The 14,993-nt window shown below is 40.4% G+C and overlaps 1 protein-coding gene across 4 annotated transcripts in view; it reads left to right on the plus strand.

The window, feature by feature from the left end:
• The window catches only part of hiw (MYC binding protein highwire), a 300,830-nt gene extending 292,132 nt beyond the window's left edge, over positions 1–8,698 (plus strand). For all 4 annotated transcript variants that reach the window (XM_053789308.2, XM_070094063.1, XM_070094064.1 and 1 more), the window contains 3 exons: positions 2,236–2,445; positions 3,763–4,036; positions 7,996–8,698. In XM_053789308.2, the coding sequence (XP_053645283.1) occupies positions 2,236–2,445; positions 3,763–4,036; positions 7,996–8,111 (600 nt within the window). In that variant the 3' untranslated portion in view covers positions 8,112–8,698. The remainder of the gene's footprint in view (positions 1–2,235; positions 2,446–3,762; positions 4,037–7,995) is intronic.
• The last annotated feature ends 6,295 nt before the right edge of the window (positions 8,699–14,993 follow it).

The raw sequence follows: 14,993 nt of genomic DNA on the forward strand, positions 1-14,993 counted from the left end.
TTTTCTAAGTGTTAAGGATAAAAAAAAATATTGTCAATACTTACAGAGATATTAGGCCGAGAAGTTGGCACTGGATGCTCACGTGACAGCAACATCGAGTCCTGCCGCTTGCAGAAGTGTTGCCGATATACCTTTCTTACTATTTTTCGTATTATTTTATATAATTTTTATGTTCTGATAATTACAATTTATAGTAGTTCTTGTCATTTCATAACCAATCTTTGTTCTGACACTAGTATTAGGCACTGAAATTGTACTCAAATTGTCACAAACACTCTGACAGGTGGACATTACACCTGCCTTAGCCATTTACTATTGCCTTGGAATATATACAAACTATTTATAGGTCCCAGCAGTGTTTTGGATATCTGGAAGTATATAATAATAATAATAATAATCCTAGGTAGTAGGTTGGTAGACAGCAACCACCCAGGGGGGTACTACCATCCTGCCAAGTGAGTGTGAAACGAAAGCCTGTAATTGTTTTACATGATGGTAGGATTGCTGGTGTCTTTTGTCTCTCATAAATATGCAAGATTACAGGTATGTCTTGCTACTTCTACTTACACTTAGGTCACACTACACATCCGTGTACAAGCATATATATATATATACACACCCCTCTGGATTTTCTGCTATTTTCTTTCTAGTTCTTGTTCATTTCCTCTTATCTCCATGGGGAAGTGGAACAGAATTCTTTCTCTGTAAGCCATGCGTGTTGTAAGAGGTGACTAAAATGCCGGGAGCAAGGGGCTAGTAACCCCTTCTCCTGTATAAATTACTGAATTTAAAAAGAGAAACTTATGTTTTTCTTTTTGGGCCACCCTGCCTTGGTGGGATACGGCCGGTTTGTTGAAAGAAGAAAGAATAATAATAATATGCTGGGGGCAAGGGGCTAGTAACCCCTTCTCTTCTATAAATTACTAAATTTAAAAAGAGAAGCTTTACTTTTTCTTTCTGGGCCACCCTGCCTTTGTGGGATACAGCCGGTTTGTTAAAAAAAAAAAGTAATAATAATAAGAAGAAGAGCGTAATAATACATGTAATAATATTAATACATAATAATAAGTTCCCTTGAAGCGTGAAAACAAGCCTCAGTCCACCCCTGACAGTGACGTGTTGAGATAACATTAGATAAGAGGTGACATTTGATGAGCATACGCGAGGGTACGGTGATAAGACTTGATAAGATAAGATTAGAGGTGACATTTGATGAGCATCGGCCCTCACTTTGTTTTTGCTGGTACACAAACATGTTTGTCTATTTGTCTGTCTGTCAAGCTCCCTGTATTTCTGTCTAGCTCTCTGTCTCAGAGCCACAAGACTGCATCATCACCTTTACTCATATCTTCAAGCAGAGTATAGACCTTTGTCTGGATTTTTTGGGGTATCCTAGGTAATTTACACTATACTTGTATTTATGTGTACCTGTGAAACAGAGATAGATAGAGACAGATAGAAAGAGATAGACAGAGACAGATAGTGACAAAGATAGACACAGACAGAGATAGAGACAGAGATAGACACAGACAGAGATAGAGACAGAGATAGACATAGACACAGACAAACAAACGGAGCCAGGCCGCCAGCAGCTGGCCAGACAGGTGACTGGCCAGCCAGCCAGCCAGCCTGCTGAACAAGTATTACATTCTAGAATTGTTTCTCTTTACTTAGGGCATAGGTTATAAGACATTCTGAAAGGATGTTGCACGTGGGTTATTATCAAGGTTTTTTTTATATTTCCTCAACCACTTATGGGCACATCCACCTCAAAGTCACTAAACTCGGGGTCAACATCACTTTCTTCTTAAAATGGGAGAGTTAATACTACATGAAATCAGTGACTCCCAGTTGTTTGCCATGCTGTTTGCTCTAGCTGGCATTCATTTGAACTGGTGCTCCCACAAGGTACTAAGTGGTCCTAGATTTTTTTAACACAGTACACACTGAGTGTTATGACCCATTCTGTGCTGACAAGGCATCTCAGGCCAATCGTGCCATATTTAAAGGCAGGAAAAATAAAACGTTTATATACATTTGGGACACTAGCGGTAAGAACGTATATATACGTTTGGACTGTTTACGGGTTAATGGAGTATCAAGCGAAGGTTCAGTGTATAATCAGTAAAATAATGCTATACAACACTGACATTTTTTATTGGAAGAAAAAAAAAGATACCTTATGATTGAAAAAGCTCTGTTGCAAACCATTTCAATAAGTTTTGTAATTTTCAGGTACGTGTGACTCATGGAGTCCTTGCAGAACTGTTGGGCCCAATTTCAGCTCTGTACGAAGATGTTCGCCGCAAGGCTTTGATGAGGCTCGAATATGAGGGTCTCCATCGAGCAGAAGCAATATCTACACCAGGTGCTCGCTACTACAACAACCCTGCAGCTTATGCTATGGATCGTTATGCTTATTATGTGTGTTTCAAATGTAACAAGGTAATTTATCTTCACCTTATCTTTATGTATAAATTTCTATAGAGTTATAAAAGTTTGAGGGTAGGAGGAATAGAGGGAGATCAAGGTGAGCAGTTTTTTTTTTTTTTTAACACATCAGTCATCTCCCACCAAGGTAGGATGACCCAAAACAGAAAAAACCTTTTTACATCACTCCATCACTGTCTTGGCAGAGGTGTACCAGTACTTTATTTCAGATGCACCTCCAAACTGCAAATATTCCCATTCCTCCTTCAGAGTGCAGGCATTGTGCTTCCCACCTTCAGGGACTCAAGTTTAGCTAACCAGTTTTCCTGAATCCCTTCATAAATGTTACCTCGCTCACATTCCAACACGCCAAGTCATAAAAACCACTAGTCTCCACTCACTACTGTCTAACAACCTCACACATGCCTGATAGATGTCCTAGCCCCTCACAAGGTGGACAAATACAGTGAGAAAATATTAACAAATAACAATGGCACGGAGTAAAACTGAGTGAAAACAGTTTATTAAAAGGGAGTTCATTATTATTTTTGTGATTACTCATTTTTATTGTGAGACACTGATGACCCATCTATAATGCAACCAATATACATCTACACCTAATGCTCACTTCTGTATGGACTGTCATGCATAAATTTATTCAGTAAGACTAGCTAAAATTGGAAGGTAATGGTTGTATACAGTAGTGCGCCCTAAATTATATGCTGTTTTTGCTGTTGTCATTCATATTCCCACCACATTCATTTTACCTTTAGTCTTAGTGTCATACTTAAAGTGCATTGAAAGGGATTCAAACCTTTGATTCCTAGCATCTTGTTCTTCTCATTCAACTCTGGATTTAGCCAACACAAAACACAGTTGTCTTTTTGATGGGGTCCCTGGCATTGCTGGAGTTCAAGGCAGTAAGCTTGCAAACTTTTCTGCATGTTCTGTAGCTCCTATCTTATAATTTTAAGTAGTCATGGTACTATTTTCTGACTTTTTAGTTTTAACTCAGCACTTGCAAGACAATTGGCAGTTTCACTAGACTGCATTACTGACCAACAAGTTATTTTTTCTCACAGTACCACCTTTAATGTAAATTCTTAAAATGGTATAGTTAATGTACAGTAATATTCATACCAAGAACATAAAAGTGCCTTAAAGTGTACCTTCACTGCTTCTGGCATCTCTTGCTTACATAAGAGAATTTATAATATTTCTAGCAGTTGTCATAGTGATTATTTTAGAAGTATGATGTTCTTTAGTACTGTACTTTTAGATTTGATCATAGCCAATGATATGAGTAAGTTATATTTGTAACTGGCTCAACAGGCATACTATGGTGGTGAAGCTCGCTGTGATGTTGAAGCTGGCCTTGGCGACGAGTATGATCCTCGAGAACTGGTGTGCGGGGCGTGCTCTGATGTGTCTCGGGCACAGATGTGCCCAAAGCATGGAACAGACTTCTTAGAATATAAATGTCGTTACTGCTGCTCAGTAGCAGTCTTCTTTTGTTTTGGCACTACCCACTTTTGTAATGCTTGCCATGATGACTTCCAGAGGGTCACAAACATCCCTAAGGCTGAGTTACCACACTGTCCTGCAGGTATATAAGGGATATATATTTTTTATGTTCTGCAGTTAGCATGTGCACAAAGGCCGTATTAATAAGCATTTTTTTAATGATTATTTCTTTTTATTTATTTTATCACACTGGCCGATTCCCACCAAGGCAGGGTGGCCCGAAAAAGAAAAACTTTCACCATCATTCACTCCATCACTGTCTTGCCAGAAGGGTGCTTTACACTACAGTTTTTAAACTGCAACATTAACACCCCTCCTTCAGAGTGCAGCCACTGTTCTTCCCATCTCCAGGACTCAAGTCCGGCCTGCCGGTTTCCCTGAACCCCTTCATAAATGTTACTTTGCTCACACTCCAACAGCACGTCAACTATTAAAAACCATTCGTCTCCATTCACTCCTATCAAACACGCTCACGCACGCCTGCTGGAAGTCAAAGCCCCTCGCACACAAAACCTCCTTTACCCCCTCCCTCCAACCTTTCCTAGGCCGACCCCTACCCCGCCTTCCTTCCACTACAGACTGATACACTCTTGAAGTCATTCTGTTTCGCTCCATTCTCTCTACATGTCCGAACCACCTCAACAACCCTTCCTCAGCCCTCTGGACAACAGTTTTGGTAATCCCGCACCTCCTCCTAACTTCCAAACTACGAATTCTCTGCATTATATTCACACCACACATTGCCCTCAGACATGACATCTCCACTGCCTCCAGCCTTCTCCTCGCTGCAACATTCATCACCCATGCTTCACACCCATATAAGAGTGTTGGTAAAACTATACTCTCATACATTCCCCTCTTTGCCTCCAAGGATAAAGTTCTTTGTCTCCACAGACTCCTAAGTGCACCACTCACCTTTTTCCCCTCATCAATTCTATGATTCACCTCATCCTTCTTAGACCCATCCGCTGACACGTCCACTCCCAAATATCTGAATACATTCACCTCCTCCATACTCTCTCCCTCCAATCTGATATCCAATCTTTCATCACCTAATATTTTTGTTATCCTCATAACCTTACTCTTTCCTGTATTCACTTCTAATTTTCTTCTTTTGCACACCCTACCAAATTCATCCACCAATCTCTGCAACTTCTCTTCAGAATCTCCCAAGAGCACAGTGTCATCAGCAAAGAGCAACTGTGACAACTCCCACTTTATGTGTGATTCTTTATCTTTTAACTCCACGCCTCTTGTCAAGACCCTCGCATTTACTTCTCTTACAACCCCATCTATAAATATATTAAACAACCACGGTGACATCACACATCCTTGTCTAAGGCCTACTTTTACTGGGAAATAATTTCCCTCTTTCCTATGTACTCTAACTTGAGCCTCACTATCCTCGTAAAAACTCTTCACTGCTTTCAGTAACCTACCTCCTACACCATACACCTGCAACATCTGCCACATTGCCCCCCTATCCACCCTGTCATATGCCTTTTCCAAATCCATAAATGCCACAAAGACCTCTTTAGCCTTATCTAAATACTGTTCACTTATATGTTTCACTGTAAACACCTGGTCCACACACCCCCTACCTTTCCTAAAGCCTCCTTGTTCATCTGCTATCCTATTCTCCGTCTTACTTTTAATTCTTTCAATAATAACTCTACCATACACTTTACCAGGTATACTCAACAGACTTCTTTCTTTCTTTCAACACACCGGCCGCATCCCACCGAGGCGGGGTGGCCCAAAAGGAAAAACGAAAGTTTCTCCTTTTACATTTAGTAATATATACAGGAGAAGAGGTTACTAGCCCCTTGCTCCCGGCATTTTAGTTGCCTCTTACAACACGCATGGCTTACGGAGGAAGAATTCTGTTCCACTTCCCCATGGAGATAAGAGGAAATAAACAAGAATAAGAACTAGAAAGAAAATAGAAGAAAACCCAGAGGGGTGTGTATATATGTGCTTGTACATGTATGTGTAGTGTGACCTAAGTGTAAGTAGAAGTAGCAAGACGTACCTGAAATCTTGCATGTTCATGAGACAGAAAAAAGGACACCAGCAATCCTACCATCATGTAAAACAATTACAGGCTTTCGTTTTACACTCACTTGGCAGGACGGTAGTACCTCCCTGGGCGGTTGCTGTCTACCAACCTACTACCTATAACTCAACAGACTTATCCCCCTATAATTTTTGCACTCTCTTTTGTCCCCTTTGCCTTTATAAAAAGGAACTATGCATGCTCTCTGCCAATCCCTAGATACCTTACCCTCTTCCATACATTTATTAAATAATTGCACCAACCACTCCAAAACTATATCCCCACCTGCTTTTAACATTTCTATCTTTATCCCATCAATCCCGGTTGCCTTACCCCCTTTCATTTTACCTACTGCCTCACGAACTTCCCCCACACTCACAACTGGCTCTTCCTCACTCCTACAAGATGTTATTCCTCCTTGCCCTATACACGAAATCACAGCTTCCCTATCTTCATCAACATTTAACAATTCCTCAAAATATTCCCTCCATCTTCCCAATACCTCTAACTCTCCATTTAATAACTCTCCTCTCCTATTTTTAACTGACAAATCCATTTGTTCTCTAGGCTTCCTTAACTTGTTAATCTCACTCCAAAACTGTTTCTTATTTTCAACAAAATTTGTTGATAACATTTCACCCACTCTCTCATTTGCTCTCTTTTTACATTGCTTCACCACTCTCTTAACATCTCTCTTTTTCTCCATATACTCTTCCCTCCTTGCATCACTTCTACTTTGTAAAAACTTCTCATATGCTAACTTTTTCTCCCTTACTACTCTCTTTATATCATCATTCCACCAATCGCTCCTCTTCCCTCCTGCACCCACTTTCCTGTAACCACAAACTTCTGCTGAACACTCTAACACTACATTTTTAAACCTACCCCATACCTCTTCGACCCCACTGCCTATGCTCTCATTAGCCCATCTATCCTCCAATAGCTGTTTATATCTTTCCCTAACTGCCTCCTCTTTTAGTTTATAAACCTTCACCTCTCTCTTCCCTGATGCTTCTATTCTCCTTGTATCCCATCTACCTTTTACTCTCAGTGTAGCTACAACTAGAAAGTGATCTGATATATCTGTGGCCCCTCTATAAACATGTACATCCTGAAGTCTACTCAACAATCTTTTATCTACCAATACATAATCCAACAAACTACTGTCATTTCACCCTACATCATATCTTGTATACTTATTTATCCTCTTTTTCTTAAAATATGTATTACCTATAACTAAACCCCTTTCTATACAAAGTTCAATCAAAGGGCTCCCATTATCATTTATACCTGGCACCCCAAACTTACCTACCACACCCTCTCTAAAAGTTTCTCCTACTTTAGCATTCAGGTCCCCTACCACAATTACTCTCTCACTTGGTTCAAAGGCTCCTATACATTCACTTAACATCTCCCAAAATCTCTCTCTCTCCTCTGCATTCCTCTCTTCTCCAGGTGCATACACGCTTATTATGACCCACTTCTCGCATCCAACCTTTACTTTAATCCACATAATTCTTGCATTTACACATTCATATTCTCTTTTCTCCTTCCATAACTGATCATTCAATTTAATGATTATAGTTTTACAAAATTGTTATTTGTTTCCATTAGTGCAGATGAGCTTGCATATGAACACATTGATAAACCAGAAGCTTTATATCCTTTATAGCATTTTCAATAACATTTTAAAAGATTATCAGAAACAGTCAAAAAAGCTATTTAAGACTTCCCTGCAGGTCAAGCCAACAGCCTGGTAAGAGGCAAAATTGATACTTTACATAAAAAAGCAGTCAAAAATGAAAATGTCACAATTGACAGTCTTGCCTTTCAATATAAATTCTAATTCAAGCCCCATCATTTTCAGTTCTGGCTATTTTCCTGTTTATTCCAGGGTTTAAAAGAGTTTGCTTTTATTAAAATTGCAAATTGCTGCCTTTTATTGTTCAAATACAGCAGTTAATTTTATTAATTGTATCTACTAGGTCCGCGAGCTCAACAGTTGGAAGGTGAGGAGTGTCCGCTCCATGTCCAGCATCCGCCCACTGGAGAAGAGTTTGCTCTTGGTTGCGGAGTGTGTCGGAATGCTCATACATTTTAATTTACCTCAAAGCTAAATAGATTTGTATCATGACATTGGGAGTGTGAATGTGTATGTATATGTATGTATGTGTGTATTTCATATCTCTCTCTCTCTCTATATATATATATATATATATATAGTGTGTGTGTATGTGTATATGCATGGTGCGCACACACACGTGCACACACATGTACACACACATGCATGCACATATACACGTGCACACACACATGCACGCACATACACATGCACACACATGTGCACACGCACACACTCACACACGCACTCACACACATGCACTCACACACACGCACTCTCACACACGCACTCTCACACACGCACTCTCACACACGCACTCTCACACACGCACTCTCACACACGCACTCTCACACATGCACTCTCACACACGCACTCTCACACATGCACTCTCACACACGCACTCTCACACATGCACTCACACACGCGCACTCTCACACATGCACTCACACACGCGCACTCTCACACATGCACTCACACACGCACTCACGCACACGCACACACACACACACGTGCACACACACATGTGTGCGCACGCACGCACACACACACACACACACACACACACACACACAGTGAACCCTTTCATTAATAGATTAAGAGGTGGGGAAGGGGTGTACAATATTCCTGATGGTTCAGTACTTCCAAATTATACAGTTAGTTTTTCACAATTGTCCAGTTGTTTCCTGAACTAGCATAATCAGTCTGCTGATGCAGAAGACAACCAGACAACTGTAGTACTATGGTACATTACTGAATAGTCATTTTTTAGTACTGCACATAATATACAGTAATTTTACTTTTTTACAGTGGAGAGATGGTGTAAACTGCTGTGATTGATTGTGGTGACTTGGAATAACTTTTATTCTGATTCAGAGAAGCTGTGAAGCTCCACTAGCTTCTACATTAAAACCCTTTACCAGGCCTGGAGAGGAGTAATGACCCTTCTCCACTCCTGGTAAAGGGGTAATTACCCTTTCCGAGGCCTGGTAAAACCTAAGAGCACAGTCTGTAAGTTTGTACTTGCTTCTACAGATATCACACACTGTTTCTTAACACCATATTCCTCGCATACCTGTGCCAATAAAACACCAGGCTCGACCTTCTTTATTAGTTGAAGATTTTACTTAACACCTTCTGTGTCAGAAGCCCTGAAATTATAAGTGCTGAAAATGTCAGCATCTTAAAAAAAAAATCTGAAATGGTAGAAAATCTCTTTCTGAACATAATGACACCAAAAATACAAAATTTGATGGAATATTTACAGAATTACTCAGATGCAAAGCTAGTGGTCTGGGCACAATTTACACATCAGTGCTTTTATCCAATTGGAGCCCTCTTTTAAACCAATTCTATTGCTCAAATCACCCAAATTCTTAGCTATTTTGCTAGTATATGTATACTTCCCATTTTATTGATTGAGCACAAGAAACTACCCATTCAATTTTAAGAGCTACCCAATAAATTGCATAAAATTCTATAATTAGGCCAGTTTTACACAAAATTAAAAATAATCCAGTTTAAAAGCAGAGTCCAAAATAAACACTAGATTTTTCAGGCACTAAAACATTTCCTCTGTTAATTATTCACACACTCAGGCCTTTCCTGTATTACACTTGCCTTCCATTTTGATTTTTTTTTTTATTAAGAACATAAGAACATAAGAACGAAGGAACACTGCAGAAGGCCTACTGGCCCATGCGAGGCAGGTCCAAGTCCCTACCGGCTTAAGCCAATGCACCCAACCTAGTCAGGTCAGGTCACATTGACTCAAGGGAGGAACACGGCAACCGACCCGTTAGCACAAGCTATCAGGTCTAACTCACACCCACCCACATCTACTCATGTATTTATCCAACCTATTTTTAAAGCTACACAACGTTCTGGCCTCTATAACGGTACTTGGGAGTTTGTTCCACTCATCCACAACTCTATTACCAAACCAGTACTTTCCTATATCCCTCCTGAATCTGAATTTTTCCAACTTAAAACCATTGCTGCGAGTCCTGTCTAGGCTAGATATTATCAGCACACTATTTACATCCCCTTTATTTATTCCTGTCTTCCACTTATAAACCTCAATCATATCCCCCCTAATTCTACGTCTTTCTAGAGAGTGCAGTTTCAGGGCCCTTAGTCTATCCTCATAGGGAAGGTTTCTGATACATGGGATCATCTTTGTCATCCTCCTTTGTACATTTTCCAGAGAATTTATATCCATTCTGTAATACGGTGACCAAAACTGTGCAGCATAATCTAAATGAGGCCTAACCAAGGATGTATAGAGTTGAAGAACAACCTGAGGACTCCTATTATTTATGCTTCTTGATATGAAGCCAAGGATTCTATTAGCTTTATTGCGAACACTTATGCACTGTTGTCTTGGTTTCAGATTACTGCTAACCAGAACTCCTAAATCTTTTTCGCAATCCGTAATATTAAGATCTACATTATTTAGTTTATATGTGGCATGGTTATTGTCCTGTCCAACATTTAGAACTTTGCATTTGTCTATATTAAACTGCATCTGCCACTTCTCCGACCACTGCATCAGTCTATTCAAATCTTCCTGGAGTGCTCGAATGTCCTCGTCAGAATGAATTCGACGGCCTATTTTGGTGTCATCGGCAAACTTGCCGATGTCGCTCTTTATGCCCTCATCTATGTCGTTTATGTAGATTGTGAACAGCAGGGGGCCCAACACTGACCCCTGTGGAACACCGCTCGTGACGCTTCCCCACTCTGATTTCTCCCCATTTATGCAAACTCTCTGCTGCCTATTTGTCAACCATGCCTCTATCCAGGAAAAAATTTCTCCTCCTATTCCATGTGCTTTAATTTTCCTCAATAGTCTCTGATGTGGGACCCTGTCAAAAGCCTTACTGAAGTCCATATACACAATATCATATTCGTTACCATGATCTACCTCCTCAAATACCTTAGTGAAAAAAGTTAATAAATTCGTAAGGCAGGAACGTCCCTTTGTAAAACCATGCTGAGATTCGTTGATTAATTTATGCTTTTCAAGGTGGCTACGAACTGCCTCGGCAATTATTGATTCCATAAATTTTCCCACTATGGAGGTTAGGCTTATTGGTCTATAGTTCGAAGCTAAGGACCTGTCACCTGTTTTGAAAATAGGTATCACATTTGCCATTTTCCACTTATCTGGCACCATGCCAGTTTGTAGTGATATGTTGAAAAGATTAGCCAAAGGTGTGCTAAGCTCCTCTTTACATTCCTTTAGAACCCTTGCATACAGTTCATCAGGGCCTGGGGATTTGTTAGGTTTTAATTTATCTATTTGCCTAAGGACCATGTCACTTGTGACCCTAATAGTGCACAGTTTATTATCGTCCTGTTCTACATAATTTATCATTACTGGAATATCACTGGTATCCTCCTGTGTAAAAACTGAGAGGAAGTATGTGTTAAAAATTCTACACATTTCCTTATCACTGTCAGTGAGCTGACCCGAGGAACTTTTGAGTGGGCCTATCTTGTCCCTGATCTTACTTCTGTATACCTGAAAGAATCCTTTTGGGTTAGTCTTCGATTCTCTTGCAACTTTAACCTCATAATCTCTTTTTGCTTTTCTAATTCCCTTTTTTATTTCTCTCTTTAACTGAATATATCGATTTCTTAATTGCCCCTCTCCTCTTTTGATTTGCCTATATATGCCTCTCTTTTGACCAATCAGATATTTTAATCTATTGTTCATCCATTTAGGATCATTTTTGTTTGATCTGATTTCCCTATTTGGAACATAATTTGACTGAGCAGCTAGAACTATGCCCTGGAAAGCATCATATCGGCAACCATCACCACCTACCTGACCCCTAGTCAGGTCATTCCAGTTCAGCCCACCTAAGTAATTTTTCAGTCCTATGAAATCAGCCAAGCGAAAGTCAGGGACGGAGACTTGATTGCCATTATTAGGGGAATTCCATGATATGTTAAAACTGAGTGATTTGTGATCACTCTCCCCAAGCTCATCATTAACCTCAAGATTATTAATTAGTGTTTCCCTACTGGCAAGAACCAAGTCAAGGAGGTTATTTCCCCTAGTTGGCTCTGTCACAAACTGTTTTAAAAAACAATCCTGGATCGTATCAAGAAAGTCACCCGACTCTAAATTTCCTGTCAAATTGCTCCAGTCAATCTGTCTATAGTTGAAATCTCCCATTAGCACAACATTTTCGTATGTAGATGCCTTACGAATTTCGTCCCATAGAAGTTTACTGCACTCCCTATCAAGATTTGGGGCCCTGTAAATCACACCCAAAATTAGTTTTTCTCGGCCCTCGAGAAGCTGTAACCAAACAGATTCAGTGGCTGACGCTTCTAATTTAATATCTTGTCTAACACAACAATTTAAATTGTCTCTGACATACATCGCTACTCCACCACCTTTCCTGTTGACCCTGTCAGTGTGGAATAATTTATAGCCTTGTATGTGACATTCAGATGGCATCTCTCTATCTTTCAGATTGAGCCAGGTCTCTGTTATAGCAATAATATCTATGTTTCCTGCACTTGCAATTAATCTTAGCTCATCTATCTTATTTCTAACACTCCTGCTATTAGTATAGTAAACCTTAAGGGAGCTAGTCCCTTGCTGCCCTCTGCTGTCCCCCTTTGTTTTCTGACCTGTTCTATTGTCTTTATTTATAACTTCATGCTGAATGCCTTTTATACATTTACTGTTTCCAACCCTAGTGTTGCAACCTGCTTGTTTCCCACACACACCCATACCTCTATCTTCCATCAGTTTAAAATCATAGGCATTTCACCAATGGCCTTCTCAATCGAGTCTGCAAGTGCTACCACCCCTGCCCCAGAGAGATGAACCCCATCCCTTGCATACATATCATGTTTGCCATAAAAGTTGTTCCAGTTGTCAATGAATGGGATTGCAAGTTCCTTGCAGTATCTGTCTAGCCAGCAATTTACACCAATTGCCCTAGACAACCATTCATTTCCTACTCCCCTTCTAGGCAAGATGCTACATATGATTGGGATCCCTCCCTTAGACTTAATGAAATCTATAGCTGACCTGTACTTATCTAGCAGCTCTTCTCTCCTACCCTTCCCAATATCATTTCCACCAGCACTGAGACAGATAATGGGCTTGTTCCCATTACCTGACATGATATTATCCAGTCTGTTGACAATGTCCCCAACACCAGCTCCAGGGAAGCACACTCTATCTCTCATCTTCTTATTCCTATTACAAAAAGCACGGTCAACATATCTTACCTGAGAGTCACCAACCACAAGAATGCGCTTACCTTCATTAGCAGGGGCAGTAGTACCCTTACCTTCACTGGCCACTGAAGTACATTCATCCTGGAGAACAGAGAAGCGATTTCCTACCTTCAGATCTTCACTCTTAACTTTCCTTACTCTGATGCGCCTCCCATTACTGTGAACAACTCGCCACTTGTAGCAGGTGCTGGGCTGCACCTCACTGCTGGTACCCGTTGCTACCTCCCCACCTACAGCCTCCTCACAGTGAGAGACAGACTGCACCTCACTGCTAGAAGCCTCATTCCCCACATCTCCAACCACCTCACACTCTCTCCCAGGCCCATTGAGGTGGACCTTCAGCCTCCTAATCTCCTCCTGGAGAAGCAAGACCTCCTCCTTCAACTCTCCAAACTCAGTTTTTAAAACACTGCAGAAGCAAGCCATGCTTTGTAACCGTCCACGCTAATCCCCAAAGCAGCTCAGGGTCTGTGACCTCACGTGACGACTGACCACTGAACATCACTGAACATCACTGAACATCACTGAACATCTCCTGATCATGCTCTTCCTTGGGCTTTTATCGTGGTCCAAGCACCCTCCACAACCACGTGTTGCGACCTGACGCCTGACTGGCCCGAAAAAGAAAATCTTTCACCATCATTCACTCCATACAAAAAAAAAAAAAATTCTTTCTCTGATTAATAAAATATAAACAGGAATGATTGGTCATGGTTTACAGCATCCCAATAATAATAATAATGAAACTTAGCAAAACTCTAAAAAATAAACCAGAGGGTATAGGGAAGGCATTACTTCTTTCTTTCTTTCATTCAACACACCGGCCGTATCCCACCGAGGCAGGGTGGCCAAAAAAGAAAAACAAAAGTTTCTCTTTTAAATTTAGTAATTTATACGGGAGAAGGGGTTACTATCCCCTTGCTCCCGGCATTTTAGTCGCCTCTTACAACATGCATGGCTTACAGAGGAAGAATTCTGTTCCACTTTCCCATGGAGATAAGAGGAAATAAACAAGAACTAGAAAGAAAATAGAAGAAAACCCAGAGGGGTGTGTGTATATATATGCTTGTACATGTATGTGTAGTGTGACCCAAGTGTAAGTAGTAGCAGCAAGGCGTACCTGAAATCTTGCATGTTTATGAGACAGAAAAAAGGACACCAGCAATCCTACCATCATTTAAAACAAGTACAGGCTTTCATTTTACACTCGGCAGGATGGTAGTACCTCCCTGGGTGGTTGCTGTCTACCAACCTGCTACCTAATTGTCCTTAGAAAAATCATCAGAAATTTAATATTTCAATTACTCGGAGCTCGATTTCAAGCTACTGGTCTTGAAACCAACAAAAATTGGTTCTGTTTTAATAATACATTCCATTCTTTCAAATGATATGAAGAAACAGCCAGTAAAACTAAAAAAACATCCTGGAATACATTCCATTCTTTCAAATGATATGGAGAAACAGCCAATAAAACTAAAAAACATCCTGAAAAGCACCTCAAAGTCACCATTTTAAGCCAAACACAAGGTCAGAGGTTTGCTTTTCCCCATCATGTATTGCATGGGTTAGGATTTTGTTTAATACTGTGCACACTCA

This window comes from Cherax quadricarinatus, chromosome 44 (genome assembly GCF_038502225.1).
Source record: "Cherax quadricarinatus isolate ZL_2023a chromosome 44, ASM3850222v1, whole genome shotgun sequence".
NCBI classification, from domain to species: domain Eukaryota; kingdom Metazoa; phylum Arthropoda; class Malacostraca; order Decapoda; family Parastacidae; genus Cherax; species Cherax quadricarinatus.